Genomic DNA, 26,881 nt, shown 5'->3' with positions numbered 1-26,881 from the left:
CACTGGGGATACATGACTATAGATTGGTGTGATCACTGCTCTCCTCGGAGTACTCTACCTCTTCCAGCTTCTTCGCATTGCCGGTCACAAAGACGACGCTTCTAACACTCCCTGCAGCCATTGATTTGTATATCGGAGACCACGATCAGATCTAGGAGCATGCAACCGGCTATAGCAAACTCCACCTCCTTCCCCGCCCCCTGCACAGTCCATCCACCAATCACAAGCTAGGAGGAAGACACCGTGCCCCGGAAGTACTTGTAGTACAGACAGCTGCTGTTTCCGTATACCAGAATAGTTATTGACTGCGGTGTTAGCTTGGACATTGTGTATCTCACAAGTGTACAGACCTAAAACGCGATAAATATAAACCACCACAAGGTGTCGCTGTAACCCAGCAGCACGTCCGCAATGAAACAAACAAGAGCGCCGTTCTATACACAGTTAGGCTGGACCATTGTGTCAGCCAGTGTTTCGTCAGCTTGGGCGACCCATCAGAATTTGTAACGGAAGTGACGTTCCGTCGCCGCCAACTTGCTACACCCCAGTTCTCTAATGAAACTTTTTATTATAGGAAGCATGTGTTCAATGTGGAGACTGAGACCTGTGACCCGGAAGTGTTGACTCCATGTGACAGCTGCATGGGATGGCAGAGGCAGTGATGGTGGGAAGATGAATCTGTTACCGAAGAGTAGTAAGGAGTTCTCCTCCAGCGAGTACTGGGAGCAGTTCTTCAGGCGCAGGGGGGAGCGGGCCTTCGAGTGGTATGGAGGATACTTGGAGCTGTGTGGGGTGCTGCACAAGTACATAAAACCCAAAGACAAGGTGTGTACATGGAGGGCAGGGTGCCTCCTCTCCTGTAAGATCTGCATTAGGGCTCCTGTACAGGACCCTGTGTTCAGTGTCATATGTATCTGCATGCAGCAGTGCTTTAGGCCATGGCCTTGTTCACACGGGGTGTATTAATGTGTGCATGGTCGTGTTTACCACCACAGGGATGGACAGGTGTTCTGTGTTGTCTGCCATCCCATAGCTGGTAATTGGGAGGCAGTGGCTGCATGGACAAAACCACTGCTCCCAGTGTGACATTCTTGTGGGTGCACAAACTCCAAACCCACCCAGGGTCTGCATCCCACCAACATGAATGTCACATTGGGAGCAGCGGCTGTGTCCTGCAAACTCTCCATCCCAATTAACAGCTATGGGACTTCTAACACAGGGATGCACACATCACCAGTCCATCCCTGTGCCAGTGTTCAGCCTACTCCTCAAAATCTCCAACCAGGTCACTTCCGGTGACTCTCCAGCATCAGTAACTGGAGATGTGGACGGGTTTTCTGTTTTGACAGAACAAAAAGATCGCAATATTTTGGAAGGCTACCTTCTAATTGATATCTGATGTAACTAACAACTTGATTCCTCCTTCACCAGAACTAGTGCTCCTCAACATCGCAATTGATGACTACCCTCTTAACCAACGTTGCACAATAGTACATATGCTTCTAGCCCCTAAACTTGCCTTAGTCCACCACTGGAGATCCCCAGACCACATACCCTTGAGTGAAGTGATCCACTTGATGCATACCCACAGTACACATGAACATATGTTTGCTATATCTGAAGGCTACAGCGTGCAAATAAACAGTGGGCACTCTGGATGGATTGGTTCACTCAAATGTATTAAAGCCCCACCTGAACCACTCCCTGTTTAGAAACATCTTAGACCGGAAATCTCACAACCTTGTTATGGTTAAAGGAGAACTACAGTACACAACTACAGTAGATAGTGTTGTCCCCCCCCCCCCCCCCCCCCATCCTGGGGCACAGTTTGTCCCTAATGTGTCCAGGAGAGAGGACAATGCCCATCATCATACTTTTCGACAGAACTTAGTAGTAATTCCGCTGTTTATTGTTCATTTGTGTATGATTTTTTTTTCTAACCTGTCATATATATACATTAGATGATCCTTGTCAATGTATAATAATGCATGACAATATCTCTCGTTTTTCTGGATAAAACTTAATAAAAATTATTGAAATAAAAAAAAAAAATACATGGTAGGTGGTGAACTCATGCTAATGTAATGAATAGAGGCGTCTGCATGAGAATACGTGCATCCAAATTATCCCGACGCGTTTCATGGATAATACCACTCTTCAGGAGGGGGTGCACGCAAATCTATACTACAAAACATGAGTAGACCAGTATGATCCAATGCTGTACCCCTCAATGGGGAGGATATGTACGAAAAGAAAGGGAGAGAGTTACTCATCCCTATAAGTACTTGCATCATAATAAGTCTGGAAAATGGGGGACAAGGAGTCAGAGGCTGCCCAAAATGTCTGTGCTGGGAGCTGTGGAAGGGACCTGCAGAAGAGGGACCGAGCGTATAAACATGATCCCCAAGAAGATGAAAGACAAAAGTCCAGATAGTGGTGTTAGTGGGCTTCATATCTAAAAATATATATTGGATATACTGTAAATGTTCTATATTGTGGGAAGTTACCCAACAACAAAGTGCAGGTGAACAAGTGGAAAGGAAAATAGTGTGTGAGGAGGAAAGAGCAGATCAGAGATAAAAAAAGAAAACCATGAAACAGAATGAACTGCACTCCTGTGATCCATAGGAAAAATAGCTTTGGCCATACTTCTTCTTTTTTAATTTTGAAGTTCTAAAGCAAAACCAATAAAACCAATTACTTCTCGAATTACCATCTTTTTTGGAATACACACTGAGCTGTACATGCTGAGCTCAGTCTATATTCTTATTATAATTATACTTAATTGTAAAGTCAGAAGGTTCTTTATCTTAATGCATTCTATGCATTAAGATAAAAAGCCTTCTGTGTGCAACAGCCCCCCCCCCCCCCCCCCAATACTTACCGGAGCCCCATCTCTGTCCAGTGATGTCCACAAGTGTCTCAGCCAACCGGGACTCTCCCTCCTGATTGGCTGAGACACCGCAGCAGTGCCATTGGCTCCCACAAGCATCTTGCTATGGGGGCACGCAACAGGAGGGAGGGGCCAGGAGCACAGAAGAAGCACCAAAGACGAGGAGGATCGGGGCTGCTCTGTGCAAATCCACTACGCAGAACAAGTAAGTATAACATCTTTATTATTTTTGTAGAGAAAAAAGTGAGACTTTACAATCACTTTAAGTGATGACTGAAGTCCTGGCATCCAGAAGAAGCCAAGGAGATTATGCTAGTGTGGAGAGGTTAGCAGGGCTCAAAATTTCAAGTCCTGAGCCACTAACCAGGCCTTAAGAGTTACTCGCCACCAGTTGCCCACCCAACCCCTGCCCTGCCCCACCCCTAAGTGCTCCCCTAAACACATCCTTGTAAATTATCTCATGAAATTACACTGTTAAATGTTTTCAGCAGAATTAAGTTCCAAAAATAAATATTAACAACAACTTTAACCACATTAACATATCAGTACCCATGAAATGCGCTCTCACTGTGCCCATCATTGCAGCCTCACTGTGCCCATCATTGCAGCCTCACTGTGCCCGTGAACGCAGCCTCACTGTGCTCCATCATAAATAAAGACTCACCTGGATCACACACACAGAGGGCATGTCCCACTGTGTGTCACAGAGCTGGGTCTGTGTCTGGCGGCACGGTGTAACAAAGTCCCGCCCTCCTAGACCGGCTTGTTTCATAGGTGGAACACTGATTCAATCTACTATCACACAAACTGGTCTGGGGGGGCGGGACCTTGTTACACCGTGCCTCTGAACAGACCCAGCTCCGTGACACACAGCGGGAGATGCCAGCTGTGTGTGTGTGTGATACACAAGAGGAGGAAAGAGAGGGAGGGAGCGCTGCAGCCTCACCTCAGCTCAAAGCATCGCCAGGGCATTCCGGCCCTGCCGCTCTGTGTCCTCCGGCTGACAGTTTCCTGGCTGATCGCTTCAGCCAGGAAACGGTCAGCCTGGTCCACCCCTTCTCCTCACTCACCCTGCACTAAATTCCACTCGCAAAATGCGAGCAGGTGAGTGGAATTTTTGAGGGCTGGGTTAGTATTTGTGAACTTTCATTCTGCTTTAACCCTCCCCTACTGACAAAAAAAAAAATGGCTTTACATATACTCACTAGGGAGCTTTACTTAGTGATGGAAGAATTAATTGGGGAAAAAAAGAGAGATCCTTTTTCCACCTACAGCACCTACTGTACACTGCATTCATTCAGTGATAAAAAGTGGCAACAGGTCTTGGTCTGCACCAGGTTTTACATAACTGATTTGTACATCTTGTTTCTCGCAGGTACTAGTGGTGGGCTGTGGCAACTCCGAGTTAAGTGAAAGGCTATACGATGCTGGATGCCAGAATCTGAGCAACATTGATGTGAGCGAGGTGGTCATTCGCCAGATGAACGAGCGAAATGCCAAAAAACGACCTCTAATGACATACCAATTGATGGATGCCACACAGACTACATTTCCTGATTCCCACTTTCAGGCTGTGTTGGATAAGGGGACATTGGATGCCATACTCCCTGATACAGAAGAGAAAACTCTGGAAACTGCGACGAAATTGCTGATTGAAATTGGTCGTGTCTTGCAATTTGGTGGACGATATTTGTGTGTATCTCTGGCTCAAGGCCACGTCTTGGACAAACTAGTAAATCAGTTCTCCCAAGGAGGATGGATGGTTCGAGTTCATCAAGTATCAGAGGGCAGCAGCAATGAGTCTGGCAGTCAGTTCCCTTTACCAGTGTTTGTATTTGTGATGACAAAGGTACGACAAATGCCAGGCTTTCCACAAGTCTTGGAAATGATGGCTGAGAAGGAGGGCGCCAAGCCTCTGCGTTGTTCAAGCCCTGATGAACTAATGGCAGCAGTGAAAGAACGACAGCAATATGCACTAATCCGTAACCGCCTAAACCAAAATCAGAGTTCTCAGGAAGTGTCATTAGACTTGTGTGATGGAGATTCTGGAAGAACTCGTTACACCTTTCATGTGGTAGATAGTCCTACAGTACGCCTATCTCATGCCAATCACTTTGCTGTATTTATAAGTATGTTTTTTTTTTCTTCTCTTATGTTCTAATATCTCTATGATTCTTTGCTGGGTGTAATGTAAATAAGTCAGAGTCAGACACCCGTCCTAAAGAGACTATGGGGTGGATTTACTAAAACTGGAGAGTGCAAAATCTGGTGCAGCTCTGCATAGAAACCAATTGGCTTCCAGTTTTTTGTCAAAGTTTGAACAAGCTGAAGTTAGAAGCTGATTGGTTTCTATGCAGAGCTACACCAGGTTTTGCATTCTCCAGTTTTAGTAAATCATCCCCTATGATAAGCTACTCTACTAAAGGATTTACCATTTGTAAATGCATTCATATATAATACAGATTCGGATATCTATCTATCTATCTATCTATCTATCTATCTATCTATCTATCTATCTATCTATCTATCCCTCTTTGCCCCACACTTTGTCTTCACTTTTTCCCTTTTTCCAACATTTGAATTCTGGTGGCCCAAACAAAATATTTCCATTACTATATATAGTATGGTGAACCACAGAGGGGAATAACCCTCAATTCTATGTTGCCAACATCCCAATTTAAATGCGAAAAAGCAAGGACCCTAGAAGAGTGAAACCTTTTGTACCCCCCGGTATAGTGGGACTTTACAGGCAAACAACAGCAGTTAAAAAGATATGTTTCATTCAAAATTGCTTAAAAAAGCATAAAAACAAGTTGATCTAGACATAGATCTCTACGAAAGTGCTTATACAAGATACAAACAGATTCTTTCTCATGATATTTCTTTGCGCTTTCGATTGTGAATACATATTCCTCTGTCAGCCTGACATGTTTCAGGATGGTGTCCCTTCTTCAGAGGCGTTGAGAAGAGAGAATATATAGGTGTATTCAGTATCCAATCTTTGAAAAACGCTATGCAAAAGATTGCGAAAGAGGCAACCTCATATCAAGAGAGAAAATGTGTTTTAAAAGAAGTGGAAATATGACCAGTGTTGGATATGGCGGCTTTCACCTGGGTCGGGAAAGACTCCACAAAGGCCCCCAAAGGGAGGACGAGCCCTGCCGGATCCGTAAAAGAACCTTTTTTAGACTCAGGTTTTAAACGAAAGGCTTGAGCATAGTTGTTGGTTGCAGGTGTGTTTGGCCAAACACACCTGCCACCAACAACTATGCTTAAGCCTATATATTCTCTCTTCTTAACGCCTCTGAAGAAGGGACACCGTCCTGAAACATGTCAGGCTGACAGAGGAATATTTATTCACAATCGAAAGCGCAAAGAAATATATCATGAGAAAGAATCTGTTTGTATCTTGTATAAGCACTTTCGTAGAGATCTATGTCTAGATCAACTTGTTTTTATGCTTTTTTAAGCAATTTTGAATAAAACATATCTTTTTAACTGCTGTTGTTTGCCTGTAAAGTCCCGGGGGGTACAAAAGGTTTCCCTCTTCTGGGGTCCTTGTTTTTTCGTATTTCCATTACTAAAACATGCTCCCGCTGTCAGCACTGTATAAACTGTATGTTGCATCAGCTACATGCAGTATATACAGTGTTTTGTTCTGGGCAGTGGGACAAAGAATTCCTATCTCATTTCCAGAACAAAATCAAGTTAGGCTGAGTGCTGCTGAATCATACCTAGGAGGCCTTGTATGCATTCATAAAATACAAAGTGGAAAAAACACACAAATTTCAAGGCGCATAAACCAGTACCCAAATGGAGGGTAATGTCTGCGCTAAGGCTGCTTCTGTCCCAAACTCATAGACCAATGAGCATGTATATTTATTCCATTGGGAAACATAGCATACAGATGACAGGGAACGCCCAATCATTGACGTTGCCAACCAAACTAGATGATAAAGTACCTGAAGGTTGGACCAGCATGAATGACAAGGAATCTCCTGGAGATTCTCTTTTGTTTTCCCTATGGAATAAATATATATGGTTTTATCAACTAAGGATTGATTTTCATGACTCTGCTATGGTACAGTGCTTTGTCACACTTTTTGGTATATAAAATACAAAGCTTCTTGTGAATGGCTGCCCAGCTCTCATCCTGACACAATGTTTTTCCAGGAATGAGGCAGGAAGTCCCCGTACCGCTGCTAGAATACATCACTGTACATGTTACATACAGTTTATACAGCGCTTGATAGTAGGTGCATGTATTAGTAATGATAATGGTTTGGGCCAGCTTGGCCCAACAAACTATTTTTAAAAGAAATTAAACCTAGATTCAGTTTAAATGCATAATAGTGATCAGGAAATCCCTGCTTTTTCTAGTTTTAAAGTGTTACTAAACCCAGGATCCTGCATTCACTATATCTGGTCTTCCACAGTACACAGAACATGGAAATGCAATTATTTTAGTAAATATAAACTATGCTAAAAACCTTTTCTCATCAGCAGTATATAGCAGTCTTGTGACTTCTATCAATGTCTGGTTGAAGCTTGTAGGAGGAGTTTTCCTTCTCCTCTGACTGTCCTATGAGACTGCAGGACCCCTGACCCTCTGTCAGGACAGTGCTGATTGGCCCTGTGCCGATCTCATGCACTGCCTTATCAGGAGATAGATTGGAGACAGTGGAAGAAGGGAAGGATCAGAGAATAAAGGAACAAACAACCTTTATACACAATGTGGAGGAATAACCCCTTAGGTTCCACCGTGAGTATAACAAACATGCTTTACTGCATATACAAAACTGCAAAAAAGATTTTACTGTTGTGGGTTTAGTAACACTTTAAAGTCAACCTGTGGTTTTCCCATATAAGGCAAAGCAACATGGCCCCCTCCACAGCTTTCACTATGCTTCTGTTCCAGGAATGAAATTGGACCATGACTCAAGTCAGTTTAAAGCAAAATGTCATGTAACAAAAATAGTTTTTCTTTTATCTTAATTAAATGTTCCTTTAAAGTGATTTTAAAGTCTCGTTTAAAAAAAAATAACAAACATGTTATACTTCCCGCCTCTGTTCAGTGAATTTTCATAGAGCAGCCTGGATCCTCCTCTTCTCGGGTCCCTCTTCGCTGCTCCTGGCCCCTTCCTCCTGTTGAGTGCCCCCACAGCAGGCACCCAAGCCGAGTCGCAGCTCTGTGTGTCCATTCAGACACAGAGCCCCGACCTGGCCCGCCCCTCTCTCCCCTGATTGGCTAACTGTTTTTGATTGACAGCCATGGGAGCAAATGGCGTCGCTGCTGTGTCTCGGTAAGTAATTAGGGGGTGCTGGGGAGGCTGCTACACACAGAAGTTTTTTTTTTTTTTTTTTTGCATAGGATGCATTAAGATAAAAAAAACCTCTGCCTTTACAACTCCTTTAAAGTGGTTGTAAACCCACTGTGAAAAAAATAAAATAAAAACTAACACCTGGAAGACAAAGGCATAATGAGCTAGTATGCATAGCATACTAGCTCATTATGTAATACCCACCTGAGATTCAAGCCCTCGCTGCGGTGCCCGTACACAGCACCAGCCAGCAACATCACTCCCGAGGGTTACTTCCAGGTATCGTGGCTCCGGCACTGTGATTGGCCGGAGCAGGTAACGGCACAGTCTAACTGAAGCAACGGCACATACGTGCCATTGCTTCAGTGCGCATGTGCCGATGACGTCGACACGTGCAAATACAGATATCCTGGGTAGCTACAGGTAAGCCTTTATTATAGGCTTACCTGTAGCAAAAAGTGGTCTGTAAGGGTTTACAACCACTTTAACCCCTTATTAACCCTTAATTTACTCTAATCAGCTTTAATTAATACCTTGTTCTCCTTCTCCATTTATTTATTTTCCTGCCGATTTTTATGTTTGTTCACTTCTATTTTATAAACTATTAATAATTCAAACTGTTTTTCTGAACGCATTCTGCAAGAGCTCAAAGGAAACAATGGTTCTCTATGTGCCCTGTTCACACCACAATGTGCAAATTTTTCCTGCGCTGCAATCTGCAACATGTATGCAGTTTTCTGCATAGAAAAAAAACTGATATTAAATCAACATTGGTGTGAACTGGGCACATAACTGAGGCACATGAAAACTGATGTCAACATGCATATGAAAACTGATGTAAACTCATGTCTGTAAGTGAAATCTGTATGGTTTTCCCATCAGTTTTCATACACTTATGGTGTAAACGAGCCGTTAGTAGTTGTAAACCCTAAACATTTTTTACCTTAATGCATTCCTTTCTATAAGGTAAAATATTTTTAGGTTAAAGTATTGCCCTATCACTCCCCCAATACTTACTTGAGCCCTCGTTCGATACAGCGATGTTGCCTGTCTGTAGTGGCTCTCTCCACGCTCTCACAGGCTTTGCTGGGAGCAGCGGGAGTCATTGGTTCCCACAGTCAAATCTTGTGAAAATTGAGCAGGGGGCCGTCAATGGACACAGGCAGCGTTGCTTGAGATCAAGCATGTGGGTTTGCCACGATAGGAAGCAGCTTCCACATCGAAAAAGGAGTCAGGAGCTCCGGCGGGGTACAGGGAAGGTAAGTATAAACCTGTTTATTTAATAAATAAAAGACTTTACAATCACTTTACAGTATAACTAAAGGCAAAACTTTTCAAAAAAATAGAGTGCAAAGGGATTAGAACACCTGTTGTGTGAGTTGTGTTTTTTTGTTTATTTCTGTTGGTGCCCCTGTTGGGGAGAATCGCCCTCTCTATTTGTACTGTTTACCATTTTGTCGAAAGTAAAAGAAAATGCTAAACGTTGGGTTGATTTTAGAACAGTAATAGAGGGGAAATCTTCCAGCGGGGACACTAGTTTTGGTGATACCCTTGGATTTCCTCACTTTGAAGGGAATTCCTCGCACTTCCTTTTGAATATCCTCCCCTATGTGACGCAAAAAAAAAAAAAAAAAAAAAAAACAGGGGTTATAACCTTTCCTTACTCTAACATGGAAAAAAAAAGTTCTGTCTTTAGTTACACTTTAACGTCATATAGTCACACTACAATATTTGTTTCAATTTCTGTGCATCTGCGAGGATTTTGTCTGCTTAGAATTGTCTGTTTGGAAACAAAATACTTCATAGGAAAACAAATACATAATCATGTTTAACAGTTAATATCTCTTAAATAATATAATGTTTTACATTTTTGATGTCATTTTAAATCCTGTTTTAATTCTATAACTTTGCTTAAACTAAAATCTTGTAATCTTGCTATAAAAGTGTTTTATAAGATGACAACACTCTTTCTCTGGTTATCCTGCGTTGTCACCCTGACACATGCTTCCAGTGAACAGTGTAAAAAGCCATCAGGAAGCTTGTACTGGGCAGTGACATGCCCATACAATCATTTCATGTGTAGTGCTTCTCAAACTAAAGCAGATCTAATCCATAACTGGATGACCTTTTATAGAAATGTGTTATTCATGCCCTTAGCAAGTAGTCTTTCTTAATTTTTAGACAGCATCTGTGGGCAGGGCTAGAAAACACAGGAGTAGTCCCTACCCCATAGGACTAAAAAAAATCATGCAACAAGGATGAACATAATATACACTGTTTTTGTTTGTTTTTTTTACACCCTTTTTTTTTTTTTTTTTAATATTTTTTTTGTTACTGCCGTTACATTTGGATTCCTGTTTTTCAGTTCCCCAGGGAAGAGAAACCGAGTGGTTGTTTGGTTCTGAACCTGGACGGACACAATTGGCAGGAAGCGTTGGGTTCCGTCGTCTGATAATCGTGGCCTTGCACAGGGATCAGCACTATGAAAGCATGGAGGCTATTCAGTCAGAGTTGACTGCTAAAGTTCTAGAATTGGCTCCGTCAGGATTGCCAGATAACCATCAGGTAAAGTTGTGTGCTGCCACCACTATAGCCCACTGACTCTGGAATCGTAAGGCTAATTAAAAAATAAATGCTGGTCTATGGGTTAATTTAGAAATGCCTGTCCTTGCTTCCTCAAAGAAACACTGAATTACTGTGGAGATACTTTCTTTGCTTGTTCCAGTCCAGCTTTGACAGCTCCTCCCCTTCCAGAAGCCCAATTTATGGCATTTCTGTTTGTTGAGCACTGATGTCATGTACACTCATCAGTGTAGTGGGGCTGACAGTCCTCTGCATATCATTGGAGAAAGGAGGGAGAGCACTGACAAGCCCCCTCCCACCGCACAACATTTTACTGAGCATGAGGGCAGAGCAGAGTTACCTTGATTGAACCCGCATCTGCTGTGAGCGTGCCTGTGAATTTATACTAGACAGTCGCTTGTACACATCCCCCGCCCCAACTCCTTCATTCCTTCCTTCCTAGCTAACACAGTGCCTCCCTCTGTTTTTTGCTGTGAAGGTGCTGCTGTTGGGCAATCAGCGCTGATCAATTATATGTTCCGGTCCAAGCAGCATGGTTTGGCAGTGCTAGTGCCAGGGATGGAACATGCTGTTCATCACACTAACTCTAATGAAATGGGACAAAGTGCTACATACACGTTGGGCCATGGGGGACAGCATATAGAAAACATGGTGAGAGCCCACCATTTTACAGGAGAAAGAGAGAAAAATAAGACATCTGCTGTATAGTAGGCTGTATGTTATAAAATGTTGTAATGCTAAATCATAGGGGAATACGCATGCAAAAATGAGTCTGTACTACTATAGGATGAAAGGAAAAGAAACTGTTGAATATTTAATGGAGCACACATTTGCTAGTATTTTTACATGTAGTCAGGGAGATATTTGTCAGAACTCATTACATCGACTTTGCTCCTCGCCTCTATATAGTGGAAGCAGGTACAGAGTCAGTAAGTCGTTTTTCATAGGTAAAAATCATCAGGATGTAATAGTCAGCCGGTTGGCCTAACTCAACACCAATAGTTGGGGTCTGGTGCTAGGCTGTCCAGTCCAAGAGCACTATGGCTGCTCAGCAAATGAAGAGAAATGTTTATCAACTTCTCATGCTTTACCTTTATCTTACTTTATATTTTCCCGATCAATTGTTTAATCCCCATTTCAGTTCTTTATTGCACTATTAAAATGGGTCATTTTTTTCAGATCCCTTTTCTATCAGCTGGAGGAGACATAGGAACCCGAACAGTGCAATATCGTGGACAGAGTGAACTGAGTGGGGAATATGTAGTTGAGGATGCCCGAGGGGATGGAACTAGCTACTTCAGGCGTCTTATATTCCTCAGTAACCAAAATGTGGTGCAGTCTGAGGCCAGACTATTGCCAAGTGCCACCCAAAGAGGTAAGAGACCTGATGCTTGTATTTTAGATCATATTTGATGAAAAATGTAGTGCTACTTCCATATTTGTTATCTTTTTTATCATTTTCTGTTACAATAGTTTTTTATTGAAAAAAAATATTTATTTTTTTTCAAATCATATAACAATACAAATACATAGATATGTAAAAGATAAAATTTTGTGCAGCGCTCAAAAATTCATGATGATAAAAATTCATATATATACAAACTAATATATACTGTGCAATGACCACAAAAAAACAGTGAAAAGTGATGTGAAATTCACACCCAAACTAAAGTCCATGTGCCATCTTGTAAAGATTTTTAAACCATGAATATAGCAGTCCTTGGGTAAACAGATTATATAGCCAGAAGTGGAATTCCAGTGACATCAGTGTTGAAGTGAAGACACAGACAATAGAACCACCACCGGTTAGTGAGGAGGCTTACCAGAGTAAGGAGACTCAAATGGGCATATGCTCAGTGAATCAACAAGGTATATGGTGTAAACACCAAAGTATGGGACCTCCATGTCTGGGCTCCAGATCAAGATGGAAGATAGTCTAATTGGTCAAGAGATGTCACAGAGAAGCAGTCAACTTGTTAGACCAAATCCTCTCAAATGTTAAAAATAGCATGACCTTTTAGTAGTCAGGAAAGATAGAGAAGAAAAGGAGGCGAGTCTGTCCAGGAGTCTAATGTCAACCATTCCTGGAATCAGCACTTTATGTCTGGACCGGCAAGCCAAGGAGACATTATTTTGTCGAAAAGACGTTGTTTATCTCACAAGACACTAACCATTTTTTCATTTAGCATTATCCAAGTTAGTTTACGCTTCATTAAGACTTTGTCTATAACTGGACTTTTACAGGCAGTTGCAATAGCAATTTTGGCTGCCAGGAACATGAAAAATATTAAGGTCTGTGTGTGTCTTTGGATATTTTCGACTGGTTTATTCAGTAGGGCAATACTCGCATCTTTAAAAATATTGACTGCTGTAACTGAAAGCATAAAAGAGTGCACTCTCATTCAAAAACGGTGCACTTTAGGACAAGTCCACCATGTATGTAAATGCGTGCCTATCTGGCCACATCCTCTGAAGCAGGAGGCCAACGAGCCTGGAAACCATTTCGCGAGGCATTGAGGTACCAGGTACCATCTAGCGTGCACTTTGTAGCTAGCCTCAATCAAAGCCACATTTCTAATGCCTTTTGTGAATCCGTGTGCTCCATTTGTGCCAGTCCTCAGGCGATATGTCCAGGTCCCTCTCCCAGGCCATCTGATAATTCAACTTGGCCGTAAGGTTAGAGAATAGTTTATATAGCATGGAGATGCCCCCCGCATAGAGACCTCCCGCATGCACCTATTTTTAAACATGGGGCGTACTGCTAGGTCTGGGCTGAATTGCTGTAGCGATTTAAGGAAATTATAAATTTGCTGTAGATGGAAATTTTCCAAGTGGAGCATCTCCGGACTGTTAACAAAGTCTGATAGAGGACATAAACCTCTATGATCGATATAGTCCCCAATACAGTAAAGACCCTTGTTTAAGCACCAGTCAAAGCCTACAGCCTGCAGCCCTGGTGGAAACAAGGGGTTGCCAAAGAGAGGAGCCGCTGGTGTGTGTGACGAACGTAAAGGCCATGTGTTTGACGAACGTAAAGGCCATCTTCTACAAGCCATGTCCCATAAACAAATAGAGTGGGAAAGCGTAGGGCAAAATATTGCTTAACGATATGGCGAGGGAGTCCAGAGTACCAGGTCTATTTCATGTGGGGAACAAGCCTGTGCCTCTAAGGACACCCAGTCTGGCCTATAGTGTTTGCTATGTAGTTGATACAGTTGAGTTAGTTGTGCCGCTATATAATATTTCCTAAAGTCTGGCATTCCCAAACCTTCCAATTCCTTAGAAGCATACATTGTGGACCATGCTATTCTGCTGCCCTTAGTACCCCAGATATACTGGAAGATTTTTGATTGAAATTGCAGCGTTGCGTTCTTTCCATAATTTTCTAGTTGGTATTCCCTACATCTGCTTTCTAACATATTTGTACTGCTAGATCGCCAACTGGTAACTATATTCTCATTGGATAACCATTTTTTTTTCACAATACCTGAAGGCTATCTTTGCACCAATGGTAGGGTAGGGCAGACCCTACAAGCCAGTAGGTTAAAGGGGTTGCACCATTAAAGTGTGTGTGTGTATGTGTATGTGTGTGTATATATATATATATATATAATGCATATGTAAGGTAAAACCTTTGTGAAGAATCGTTATTTGCCTATGCTTATGCCGGCATTGCATCTGCCCTTTTGAAACCCAATTTTTAATGAAGAACCGCAAGTATACACGTGTAGATGTTACATTCCTATGTGCCCATGTATTACTTTGAGAGAAATTAATCAGAATTAAAATATCAGCATAGGTTGCTGCAATGTTGATTGTACAATGTGCTTGTATGTAGTATAAGAGGTTTATGTGGCAGCTTCTTTTCCTGATTACTGACACATACTGTAACTTGTGTAATATTTTTCTCCTTTCTACTAGGTCAGAAAAAGAAGAAAAAAAAGAAACCGCAGCCAGGAGACAAAGGAGAGTCTCAGTCATCACTTATTATTGACAAAAGCTACTTGTGCTGTGAACATCATAAAGTAATGATTTCAGGACTGGCACTCCTCCGCAATCCAGGAGTACTTCCAGGTATTGCTTTCCATTATTTGTGCATGATACACTTGCAAACTTATGCTGAGAACCAGGAATTTGTTTTTCATCTTGCACTTGGTAGTTGGAATGACACAGCCTTTGGCAAACAATATTAAAGCCATATTTAACCCCAAAGCAAACCTTTTTATTGCTTTGCAAATGATCAATTCTTAGATGTGATTGCTGCATTTGTTTTCATTTTAGGCTTTCTTCCCTGTAATCTGGCCAGTAAGTCTGTTGTTTTTCAAAAGAACAATCTCTTTTGCAGATGTGGCAGTTAGAGGGATGAGACAAACCATTTACCACTGCCAAGGTTGCTTACAATGATCAGTTTTATTCATTTATGTAAAACATTTATCCCAAAAGTAAAAAAAACAAACAAACAGTTGCTGTAACTGCTTATAAAGTGTTAACTGGAGTTTGGCTTCGTGGCTTTAATTTGTTAGTGTATCTAAATCTGCTATAAAAACACACATCGAAGGGTGCAATCTAAGTGCAGCATTAAAACATGGCATGTATAGCATAAAAAATCAGGATATCCAGGGAACCCTGTAGCAGAGGCATCCAGTTCAGGGATTGTGCAGCACTGCCGCTGACTGGGTAGGCATAGAAAGTTCAGAGTACTTCCTGGGTGGGAGGGCACTCCATAGGAACCCAATGGGTGATGTCAGATATTTGGAAATGTCCTGGGGGTGTGGCTACCCATAATTAAAATGATTTGTAAAGTCTCTCTTGTTTTGTTCAAAATAATAAACATGTTATACTTGCCTGCTCTGTGCAGTGGATTTGCACAGGGCAGCTTGAATCCTCCTCTTCTCTGGTCGCTTTTATGGCTCTCCTGGCCCTTCCTTCCTGATGAGTGCCCCCATAGCAAGCAGCTTGTTATGGGGGCACCCTAGCCGAGCTGCAGCTCTGTGTATCCATTCAGACAAGGAGCTGCGGCCTGGCCCCGCCCCCTTTCTCTCCTCATTGGCTGACTGACTTTGACAGCAGCGGGAGCCAATGGCGCCATGCTGCTGTTTAAACCAATGAGGAGGGGAGTCCCGGGCAGCCAAGACAATCCTACAGCATCTCTGGATAGAGATGGGGCTCAGGTAAATATTAGGGGGGCTGATGGCAGCTGCTGCACAGAGAAGACTTTTTATCTTATAGCATAGAATGCATTAGGATAAACCTTCTCGAGGAGCGGAGTGAAATGCGCTGGGGGTGTAGCCTGGTGGGGGTCCAGGCTGAGACTACCATTCACTCTACTATAATGGGTCTGTTTTGATGTGCGGCCTCTGGGGCATCCCATTTTCCTACACAATGTTTGAAGCATAGACAAGCTCCTTCCTTGGCCGGCACTCACAGTGGTGGGCACAGGACCAGCGTTCCATTATAACCTGAGCAGCACACAATTCTTTTTTCTTTGGTTTGCAAGCAAGAAATTGCAGATGGATGGAGGAATGTATGGCGGGTACACGTTTTCTTGTGCTACAATTTGTAGATATCTCAGAAAAGCTTCAGGGGTTGAACTGTTTTTTTTTTTTTTTTCTTTTATAATCTTAAAATAAATATATGGCCAAAGCTTTTTTGGCCATGCTTCTCTTGTGCACTTGCTTTTGCACTCCTGTGACCCAGAGGTCACAGGTCATGTAATTGCTCAGTTCTCGGTCTTAGAGTTGAAGTGGGATAACTGGAGCATAGAGGTGAGTACCCCAAACTTATGCTTAAACTGTTAATTAGACTTGCATTTTTTTTTTTTTTAACTTGAGGCCTAATAAAGTAGAACAGTGCAAAGAGCAGTGGTGTGATGAGACAAGTGTAAAGTTTACTTTGGTCTAATTCATGTCAACTTATTTCTTATTAGTTGTGCAGGGGTGCCCTTCAAAATTGATTGATAAGCAATACTTTTTGAATGCAGGCTGTCTATTGGTATATGTTTTTTCTGACTGTATAAAATTACCCTGCTCTCTACTATAAGCTAAAACTAAAAATGCGAGATTTTGAAACATTGCTTTTACCAAGCATGATCACACAATCCATGTTCTTTTAATGAACATTTAAGTCTTGCTTTGCTTTTTACAGACCATCACATATCTGTTCTGGTGGTAGGACTGGGAGGAGGAAGCTTATCCCTTTTTATTCATGACTATTTCTTGGGTTCACATGTTGAAGCTGTTGAAATTGACCCTTCCGTATTGGATGTGGCTACCAGTTGGTTTGGTTTCACTCAAGATGAGCGTATGAAGGTTCATTTAGCTGATGGATTGGTTCATATCAACAACCTAGCAGACAAAGGTAAGTTGATATCCCTATCACGTTTGAGTAATTTCACATGTAAAGTAGGGTTGTCCCGATACCACTTTTTTAAGACCGAGTACAAGTACCGATACTTTTTTCAAGTACTCGCCGATACCGAATACCGATACTTTTTTTTAATGTCATGTGACAGTTTTTTTTGTATTCTGTAAATAAGTACTTTTTCTCCTTCACTGATGTGTGCTAATGAAGCTGCACTGATAGGTGGCACTGATGAGGAGGCACTAATATGCAGCACGGATTGGGTGGCACTGATGAGGCAGCACTGATAAGGAGGCCCTAAAATGCAGCACTGTTGGGCACTGATAGGATTAGGTGGCACTGATATGCAGCACTGATAGGTGGCACTGATTAAGCAGCACTGATAGGTGGTACTGACTTATGGGCACTGATAGGTGGCAAGCATTGATGGATGGGCACTTATGGGTGGCACTGACTGGCTGGCACAGATGGCACTGAGTGATATGCACTGATAGGTGGCACTGATTATGCACTGATGGATGGGCACTTATGGGTGGCACTGACTGGCTGGCACTGATGGCACTGAGTGATATGCACTGATAGGTGGCACTGATTATGCAGCACTGATGAGCACTGATAGGTGGCACACCCTGATGGCTGGGCACTGATAGGTGGCAGGCACTGATGGGTGGCACTGATAGATACCACTGAGTGATGAGCACTGGTAGGTGGCACTTATTATGCAGCACTGATGAGCACTGATAGGTGGCACACACTGATGGCTGGGCACTGATAGGTGGCACTGACTGATAGGTGGCACGCACTAATGGGCACTGTTGGCTGGCACTGACTGAGGCGCACTGATAGATGGCATTGATGAGCAGTACACTAATAGGTGGCACTGATTATGCAGCACCGATGAGCACTGATAGGTGGCACACACTGTTGGCTGGGCAGTGGCACTGATAGGTGGCATGCACTAATAGGTGGTACGCACTGATAGGTGGCACGCACTGATGGCTGACACTGATAGATGGTGCTGACTGATGAGCACTAATAGGTGGCACTGATGAACACTGATAGGTGACACGCACTGATGGGCACTGATATGTGGCACGCACTGATAGGTGGCACACACTGATGGCTGGTACTGACTGATGGCTGGCAGTGGAACTGGCTGGATGGGCACTAACAGATGTCACTGATGGATGGCTGGCACTTATGAGCATGAGAGGATTTACTTTTCTATGCTGCCTCTGCGACGCCCATCTTGGTACACCTTGCACTCGGCCTCAATAAAGCAGCAGCTGACTCTGCCTTCCGCTCCGCCCACTGAGTTCCTGTCTCTCCAAAGGTATCGGCTAAGGCATCGGGAGCATTTGTGCGAGTACAAGTACTCGCGCAAATGCTCGATATCAGTCCCGATACTAGTATAGGTATCGGGACAACCCTAATGTAAAGTCATTTTTCCTACATTCATTGATGGACACAGCTCTTCTGATCCTTGCCTGTAGGGTTATAGTGCCACCTACAGGAGTAGCACACTAGGCCGAAAAAGAACACAGCACCACCTATGGGCAGTCCTAGATGGTATAAACCCCCACTCTGCTATAGAAAGCCATTTATTTCTGCCTAGTGTTTCAGAAGGGAGACCTAGTACCTGCTGGGACCTATGGTTCCATAGCCCTTGTTTTTTTTTCTTTCTTCTTTTTTTCCTGCGGAGATCTTCAGCCAACAGCCGGGCTGGGCGACAGGATGGATAATTTAGACCCAGTGCTCACCCCAGTCTGGCCAATGAGTGTGCACAGACCTAAAGCCCTGCGCTGGGTTCACCGCAGCGAGCCCCATCCCAGACCAGGGTGGCCATTAAGTCTGTGTCAGTGTTACCCTGGCCTGACCAGACAGGTGGATCAGGTGTATGTGGATCTATAGCAGAGATGGGGTTTATACCAGCTAGGACTGGTAATAAGTGATTCTGTGTTCTTTTCCTGCCTAGTGTCCTATTCCTGTAGGTGGCGATGTAACCCTACGGACAAGAATCAGAAGAGCTGTTTCAATAAGTTTATTTCTTTACATTTCTTACTGCTCTTCTTGTGCAAAGGGCCCGAAAGAAAAGTATTTGTTTACTGTAGGAACAAAATTGTTTTACTCTCTCACTGAAACAAATGACAGCTAGAAACTTGTTTAGCAGCATGTATGGTTTCCTTTAGCCCTTGGACTGTCAAGAATGTGTTGCATGCCATAGTAGGATCGTAAGCTGCCAATTTCTTATGTAATATCCAACCCGGCCATTGTCTTTTCCCTGAATTAAAGCGGAGTTACACCCATTTAAAAGTCAGCAGCTACAAAAAGTGTAGCTGCTGACTTTTAATAATCAGACACTCACCTGTCCCACGGTCCAGTGATGCGGGCACACAAAGCCTCGCTCCGTTCCCCCTCCTCTCCATGGTGCCGGCATTCTAACTGTGGGGGCCCGGCTGTGGCTTCACAGCCGGGCGCGCACTGCGTATGCGCAAGCCATGCTGCGCGCTGTGAATGGCCAGGCAATCTTTTGGGACCTGTGACATGTCCCAGAAGATTGCAGGGAGGGGGGGGGGGGGGGAGGTGAACTTCCTGGAGCCAGAGGAGGAAGTGTGAGCTTGGTGCTCTTAAAAACTGGGGTTCCAGCCCCCCCCACCAAAAAAAGACATGCCAAATGTGGCATGTCGGGGGTCAACATCACTTAAAGTGGAAGTTCCATTTTTGGGTCGCTTTAAGAACAAGAGGAGTCTGACAGGCTTACTAGCATTTCATGGTCTAGCCACAAGCTACGGATAAGGTGAATGCTCTTTAATTTCTCTAGACATCTTTTAAACCAGGGGTGTCCAACCAGCGGCTTGGGGGCCACATGTGGCCTGCGACCTCCTGCTCTGGGATGGCTGGTTGGCAATGCCAGATCATGGGTTGCTGACCCACCATTCCAGAGCATCAGTGTTATGAATGCAGCTGTGGAGCTGAGCCGCATAAGCCGATGCTTCCTGATAGCGTCTCCTCCTGTCACAGGCGGAGTGATACCAAATGCACTCTGCCTGGGACAGCAACAGCTGACGATACCTAAATAGAAGACTGTTATTAAAGGTAAGTTTATTATTAAAATCACAGTGTATAATATGGGAATATCTGTTCTGCAGTGGTTACTGAGCTGCTTTCAAACTGAGCCATAGACTTCTGTTATTACCTGCGGGTTTGGTGAGCTTTCAGAAAGTACATTACACCTGCAGGATATAAAAGAAGTCTATGACAAAGTGCAGCTAACCCGCAGGAAAGCCACTGGTGCATTGTGCTTCACCCTCGGTGTAGGTACACTCTAGCGCAACAGTGTGAAAGCAGCCTTAGGCCCCTTTCACACAATCAGCCCGACCCAATCAGACCTTCCATTCACCTCAATGGAGCGGCAGATGTAAACAGACTTGTGTCCATTTACAACCGCCTACCTCCAATCTGAACCGCTAAAAAAAAAAAAACAGAAGGGGATCCGTCCTCTTTTGTCTGGGTGGATCAGGGGGCCCATAGAGTAGAGTGGGCTGTGCCCATGTTTGCTCTGCATATGCAGAGCGGACACGGTCATCCACCCGCTCCGCTCTCTGTGGCCTGTGACCGGTTACCAAGTCTCTTAACTGGCCCTCGCTCTTCAAAAGGTTGGGCACCTCTGTTTAAACACTAGATAAATAAAGTTAAACAGCAGATTAGTATAGTACAAAAACAAAATTACATGTGATCACTCACAAACACTTTATATGTTATTAGGTCCATTACTTCTTAGTCACATGCTGTATTTTAAGACGAAGTGTCAACTCTCATCACAAGTTGTAGAGAACCTAATCTCTGGGTTTATGTTCTTTCTCTACAGACAAAGCTGCGTATGATGTGGTAATGTTTGATGTAGACAGTAAAGACACCAGTCTTGGCATGAGCTGTCCACCACCTGCTTTTGTGGAGAAAATCTTTCTTCAAAATGTGCACAAACTCCTCAAGAATAATGGTGAGTAGAACATAGTATATTATGTGAAGAAAAAAAACCCTAATGGGACTTTAACCACTTGCCTACCAGGCACTTATACCCCCTTCCTGCTGTCGCACTTTGAATGACAATTGCACGGTCGTGCTACACTGTACCCAAACAAATTTTTTAAATCATTTTCTTCACACAAATAGAGCTTTCTTTTGGTGGTATTTAATCACTGCTGGGTTTTTTATTTTTTACATAAAAAAAGACCAAAAATTTTGGAAAAAAAATGTTTTTTACTTTTATTCTGTCAGTAAATTTTGTAACTAAGTAATTTTTCACCTTCACTAATGTGCGCTGATGAGGCGGCGCTGATAGGCTGAACTGGTGGGCACTGATGAGGCGGCACTGATGAGGAGGCACTAATATGCTGCACTTATGGGCACTGATAGGTGGCTTTGAGCACTAATAGGCGGCACTGGTGGGCAACTAATAGGTGGCACTGATGGGCGGCACTGTTTGGCGGTACTGATGGGCGACACTGATGGGCATTGATTGACAGCAGTGATGGGCAGCACTGATAGGCGGCATTGATTGCCAGCACTGACTGGCATCGGTAATGGGCACTGATTGGTGGCACTTGTGGGCAGTGGTGGGCACTGATTGCTGCCACCGGTGGGCACTGATAGCTGGTAATGGTGGGCACTGTGTGGTGACACTGTATTGCAATATTGTAATCAGGGCACTGATGATCAGTGCCTTGATTACATTCCTAGATGTCCCCCAGTGAGGAGATGCCACTGAACGGCTCTCCTCACACTCTGTGTGAGGCGAGGAGAGACGATTACCGGCACTTCCTTGTTTACATGTGACCGGCTGTGATTGGACACAGCCAATCACATGTTTAAAGAGCCGTGGACGCGGCTCTTTACAGAGATCGGGGTTGCGCCATGTCTTAGCAACACAGCGCGGCCATTCTGGGACGCCGTCATATGATGTCATCTCAGAACGAGAGCCGCACCGCTGTCATTTGACGGTGGGCAGGCGGCAACCAGTTAAAAGCCCACAGAGTAATTACAATCCATAATAGTAGTATGACTTAACGAGAATATTTATAAATCTCAAGCACAATTTTATTTTAAACAATAGCGTTAAAAGCAGATTATGGTTGTGTATTGTATTACCAACAGGACATGCGATTCTGATAACTTCACCATGAATACACCGTGACTGAACATTAACAGAAGCATCCGACGCATTTCAGAAGTTCATTCTTTCTTCAAGGGTGTATATCAGTAGAACACAAACACTTAAGTTAGCAAAGGTGCAGCTAAAAAATGTAAAACGCAAACGGTGATATCCATTCTGTTACCAGGGAAAGAATGGTAACACAACCACAATGCAACTGAGGACGTCCAAACAGGGACTACCTAGGGTGCCCACCAAGCGGAGGCAAGAGTATCACAATGATGCAATAGAGTATGCAAGCCACTTGCTGCTTTGGTCCGCATGGCCTCTCTTATGGATGTGTGGAATAGATCAGAGACGTTGACATCTGACTTGTCTGAGTTAACCAAAATGAGTCCAAAGTGTAGAGAGTAGTAAGACAAAAACCCCTTTGATTAGGTGCATACTGACTGCACTGACCCCACCTTTAGCCTAGGTTCACATTGGAGCAATTTTTCATGTGATTTGAGAGATCAAATCGCATGACAAGTCGCAGCCTATTGGCGGCAATGCCACTGTTCCAATCAGTGCGACACCGATTTGCCAAAATAGTTGTTTCCCCAATTTTTGCCGATTTCAGGTGCGATTTCAATAGACATCTGTGTATGAAGTCAAACAGATGTCTATCAAGTAGCACCTGAAATCGTGCTACTTCAAGTGGAGTAGCGCGATTTCAAAGTAGCATCAATGTGAACCAGGGCTAAAGTCTATTTTAGAGTGTGGAACTTGCAGGATGATAGCTCTTCAGTGCAGAGAAATTATCACAAATGGTGGAGTTGAGCATGCAGGGCTAATCCTCCCATGCCCAGCAATAGGGGGGAAACAACTAGCTGTGTAATACCCCCAAGCAGCGTGCAGCTGGCAGATTTCTGTGCCTATTTGTTCAAGCAGAAGCAAACTAAGCTTCACATGGTCCACAACCTGAGTAGATCCACTCATAAAGCCACAAAACAGATCTGTGCATGAAAGGAAGCTTATAGAGTTTTCCTGTTTTTATTACTTCAACATTTTGCACATAGTTGGCCTTTGTCAGCAGCTTCCTAAGAACTTGTCCAAAACATTGTGCTGTTAGTAACAGGAAGTGGGATAGTCCTAAAAGTTCCTCTATAATGTAGATTATACACAGATTTGCTTTCTAAATTTTCATATAAACAGTTGTTTTTGCTTTAACTTTTTCTTTCAGGGGTCTTTATTTTGAATCTGGTGTGCCGTGATGCTGTTTTGAAGAGACAGGTGATGAGTGTCATTCAAGAAGTCTTTCCACTGATTTATGCTCTGATGATCGAGGATGAAGTGAATGAAATCCTCTTTTGTTGCCCCAATCCTGAACTGAAAATTAGCCTGACAGAATTAATGGAATCAGCTAAAAACTTGGAGAAAGAGTTGAAGAGGCCTGGAGTTCTCTGGGATGAGACCTATATCCTGTCTGAAATGTTTAAGTCAATACAAATAGTTTGAATATTCTGCAGTCTTTTTAGCACATGGAAAACATTGAACATGTTTAATGGATGTTCTACAATATCAAGAGAAGAACACTGATTAGTATCTGTTACAGATGAGGAGTAACTCAATTCTTTGTTAAAACATATATGCCATATACAGTATAGCATAATTTCTGCCCAGTCCTTCTTATAATTTAGTGTTAAAGAGGATCTGAACTCCTGGAAGTTGTGTACAAAAATGGCATGTAGAGAGCAAAGGCTTAGTCACCAGTGTTACCTTCATTTGAAATGTCCCCATTACTGACTTGCCCTGTTCTGCTTTGTGTAGCTGTGTGGGGGATGCCATCTTGATAGAGGCAGGACTTTGCTTTCTCATGTCAGAGCTACTTTTCTAATAACTGGTTGGGAAATATTCAAGAAGCAGCGGGAGAGGGTCACAAAGCGAAGAGCCACATAATAAATCACAAACCCGAAGATGTGTGAAGTGCAGATTCCTCTTCAGCAAGCGGCGCAGGAATTATATTCACAAAATATAACTCTGTGTCTGCTGAGACTAGCAATCAAAGGCATCAGTGCCTTAGAGGATATCACCTTTGAACATGTAGCATTTTTCAGCATTTGCAGCCTATCTTTCGATCCCTCCTCCCTGTGCCAGCAGGCAGGGGATCTTTTCACCACGCCCGCTGTCACAATTTTACAAATAGTGACCATGTAGGGCTCCGCCCATACGCTTGCATCATTCATTCACAGTTTTGTGTGAATGAATTCTTACCAGTACCGTCAGCCATTTCCGCTGACAGCTTGTAGTCCTCAATGAACTGTGAGGGTGCTGGTGAGCATTCTCATAGTCCATTTATCTTCATGCTTTCAGGTAACTGGTATGGGCAGACAGCTATCCTGGAAGTGTGCAGGAACCGGAGATTGCCCCTGCATTCTGCTGATTGCGCATGCAATGCTCTGCAGGCTCCTTAGAAAAAAATAAATAAATGCACTTTTCTTTTTACCTGATCTTATCCTTTTAAGATGATATCAAACTGCATGTACGCGGCTATGAGGTTGTAGGCCCAGGAGTGCCTAGGCACCCTCACATACAAAGAGGTTGAGTGCTATTTTTCAGGAGGAAAAAAAAATTGCAATTTTTTGGGGGGTACATTTTGGGTACTATTAACATTTCTAGATGTTCCTTATTACATAGTAAATCTTTTATTTTATAATTCAGTTCCACTTTAGTAAAAATTACCTTTCAAATTTAATCTGAAGCCAGCTTTTTTTTCTAAAAGTAAAACAAAAAATGGTGATTATCATCGTCCAAGAAATCTAAATTGATTGGCACATTTCCTAAACTAGGCAATGGGTGGGATACTTGTGCAGCAATACAAGATGCCACTGCTGGCTGCCAGTAACACCTGGGGTCCAGCACTAAGTCTAGGAGCTGAAATAATCGGCTATCCTTCTAATGATTTCTTTAGAAGAGAATGTAAACACAATGCTTCATGTTAGTCCGCAGGACTGCTACAGCTCTGTCCAGCCTTTCCATGCAGCTGTAGTCTATTGCTGGATGAATATAACCAGCAATAGAACAGTATTAGAAATTAACTTTTGCTACATAGCTGCACAGGGGGTCAGAAACACGTTTCTACTGACCCAGATCCAGCACCTCATGAAGAAAAAAAAAATATATATATATAAATCCAAGTGTAAAAAACAAGGAGATATAAATAGAAGTATCCAAATCTGCTACCAAACTAAATCCCTATATGTCCTGTATAATGTGCAGAAATGAGAAATCACTAAAATTAAAAAAAAAAAAACACTCCGGGACTCGAGATTTAGGGAGGAAAAGCCTGGGGTCTCAAGTGGTTAAATATCTAGAATAGAACTTTTTATTTGTCAAATTTCTTCGTTCAAAGCTCTGCTATTTATAGAATCTACAAAAAAAAATAGAATCTACAGATAATACTGAAATATTTTACATATGCCTTGTTGCAAATGATTTTAGGTAATTTTTTTTAAAGTTTAAGTGAGAATCAACATTTAGACTTAAATTATTGTAATTGTGCAGGCTTTCCTAAGGAAGCTTCATATTTGATACCAGATTTGGCTTAAAAGCCTGTGTGGATGGGCTTTGGTTTGCTTTAACCACTTCAGCCCCGGAAGGTTTTACCCCCTTAATGACCATGCTATTTTTTGCGATACGGCACTGTGTTACTTTAACTGATAATTGCGCTGTCGTGTGGCGTTGTACCCAAATAAAATTGATGTTCTTTTTTTCTGGCAAATAGAGCTTTCTTTTGGTGGTATTTGATCACCTCCTGCAGTTTTTATTTTTTGCGCTATAAACAAAAAAAGTAAAAATTTTGAAAAAAAATAAATATATTTTTTTATTTCTGCTGTAAAACATATTAAAAGTTAGCACGTCTACAAACTATGGGATAGATGTAGGGACTTTTTTTTTTATTTACTAGTAATTGCGGCGATCAGCGATTTTTAGCAGGACTGCCACATTGCGGCGGAACAAATTGAACACTAAGTGATGCTTTTTGGGGACCAGTGACACCAATAAAGTGATCAGTGCTAAAAAAAAGTGCACTGTCAAAGTATAAATGACACTGGCAGGGAAGGGGTTAACCTCGGGGGGCAATCAAAGGGTTACATGTGTTCCCTCAGTGTGCTTTCTAACTGTGTGGGGGATGCTGATGCTAGACAAAGAGAGAGATCTGTGTTCCTGAATAGTAGGAATCACAGATCTCTCTCTTCCTCTGTGACAGAACGACGGTCTACCTTGTTTTCAAATGCAAAATTTGATAGCTGCCAAATAAACAGAGAATTTGGTCTTTGTGTAGATTCTTTTTTTTTTTTCTCAGTTCTCGTGGGTCTGTGACAGGAAGTAGAAGAACTCTCATATTGGGGGTCGTGGGCTGCACTAAAATTGGTTCCAACTATTCCCACTCTGTCCATCATTGCTCCCAAAATATACCACTACAGAATTCTAAAATCCTATGTACTGAAAGAATTGTATAATTCATATAAAACTGAGACAACCTTTTTTAGCTTACTTTTATTAAAAAGAATGGGTGCCTATTTTGACCTA

The 26,881-nt window shown here is 42.8% G+C and overlaps 2 protein-coding genes across 3 annotated transcripts in view; one reads left to right on the top strand and one right to left on the bottom strand.

Annotated features, from left to right (window-relative positions):
- The window catches only part of ITPA (inosine triphosphatase), a 30,515-nt gene extending 30,272 nt beyond the window's left edge, over nt 1–243 (bottom strand). For both annotated transcript variants that reach the window (XR_012235334.1, XM_073593231.1), the window contains exon 1: nt 59–243. Coding sequence is in view for 1 of the 2 variants with exons in the window: in XM_073593231.1 (XP_073449332.1) it covers nt 59–121 (63 nt within the window). In the remaining variant the exon portion in view is untranslated. The remainder of the gene's footprint in view (nt 1–58) is intronic.
- A 13-nt stretch (nt 244–256) lies between these two features.
- METTL13 (methyltransferase 13, eEF1A N-terminus and K55) lies at nt 257–26,881 on the top strand. The gene is made up of 8 exons (XM_073593230.1): nt 257–825; nt 4,269–5,022; nt 10,580–10,779; nt 11,977–12,172; nt 14,719–14,871; nt 16,942–17,154; nt 21,026–21,157; nt 23,532–26,881. Exons 1-8 carry the CDS (start codon nt 673–675, stop codon nt 23,804–23,806), a joined length of 2,076 nt encoding a protein of 691 aa, XP_073449331.1. The 5' UTR covers nt 257–672; the 3' UTR covers nt 23,807–26,881.

This window comes from Aquarana catesbeiana, linkage group LG07, assembly GCF_042186555.1.
Source record: "Aquarana catesbeiana isolate 2022-GZ linkage group LG07, ASM4218655v1, whole genome shotgun sequence".
Lineage (NCBI taxonomy): Eukaryota > Metazoa > Chordata > Amphibia > Anura > Ranidae > Aquarana > Aquarana catesbeiana.
The sequence above is the reverse complement of the archived record's forward strand: the minus strand, read 5'-3'. Positions and strand labels throughout refer to the sequence as shown.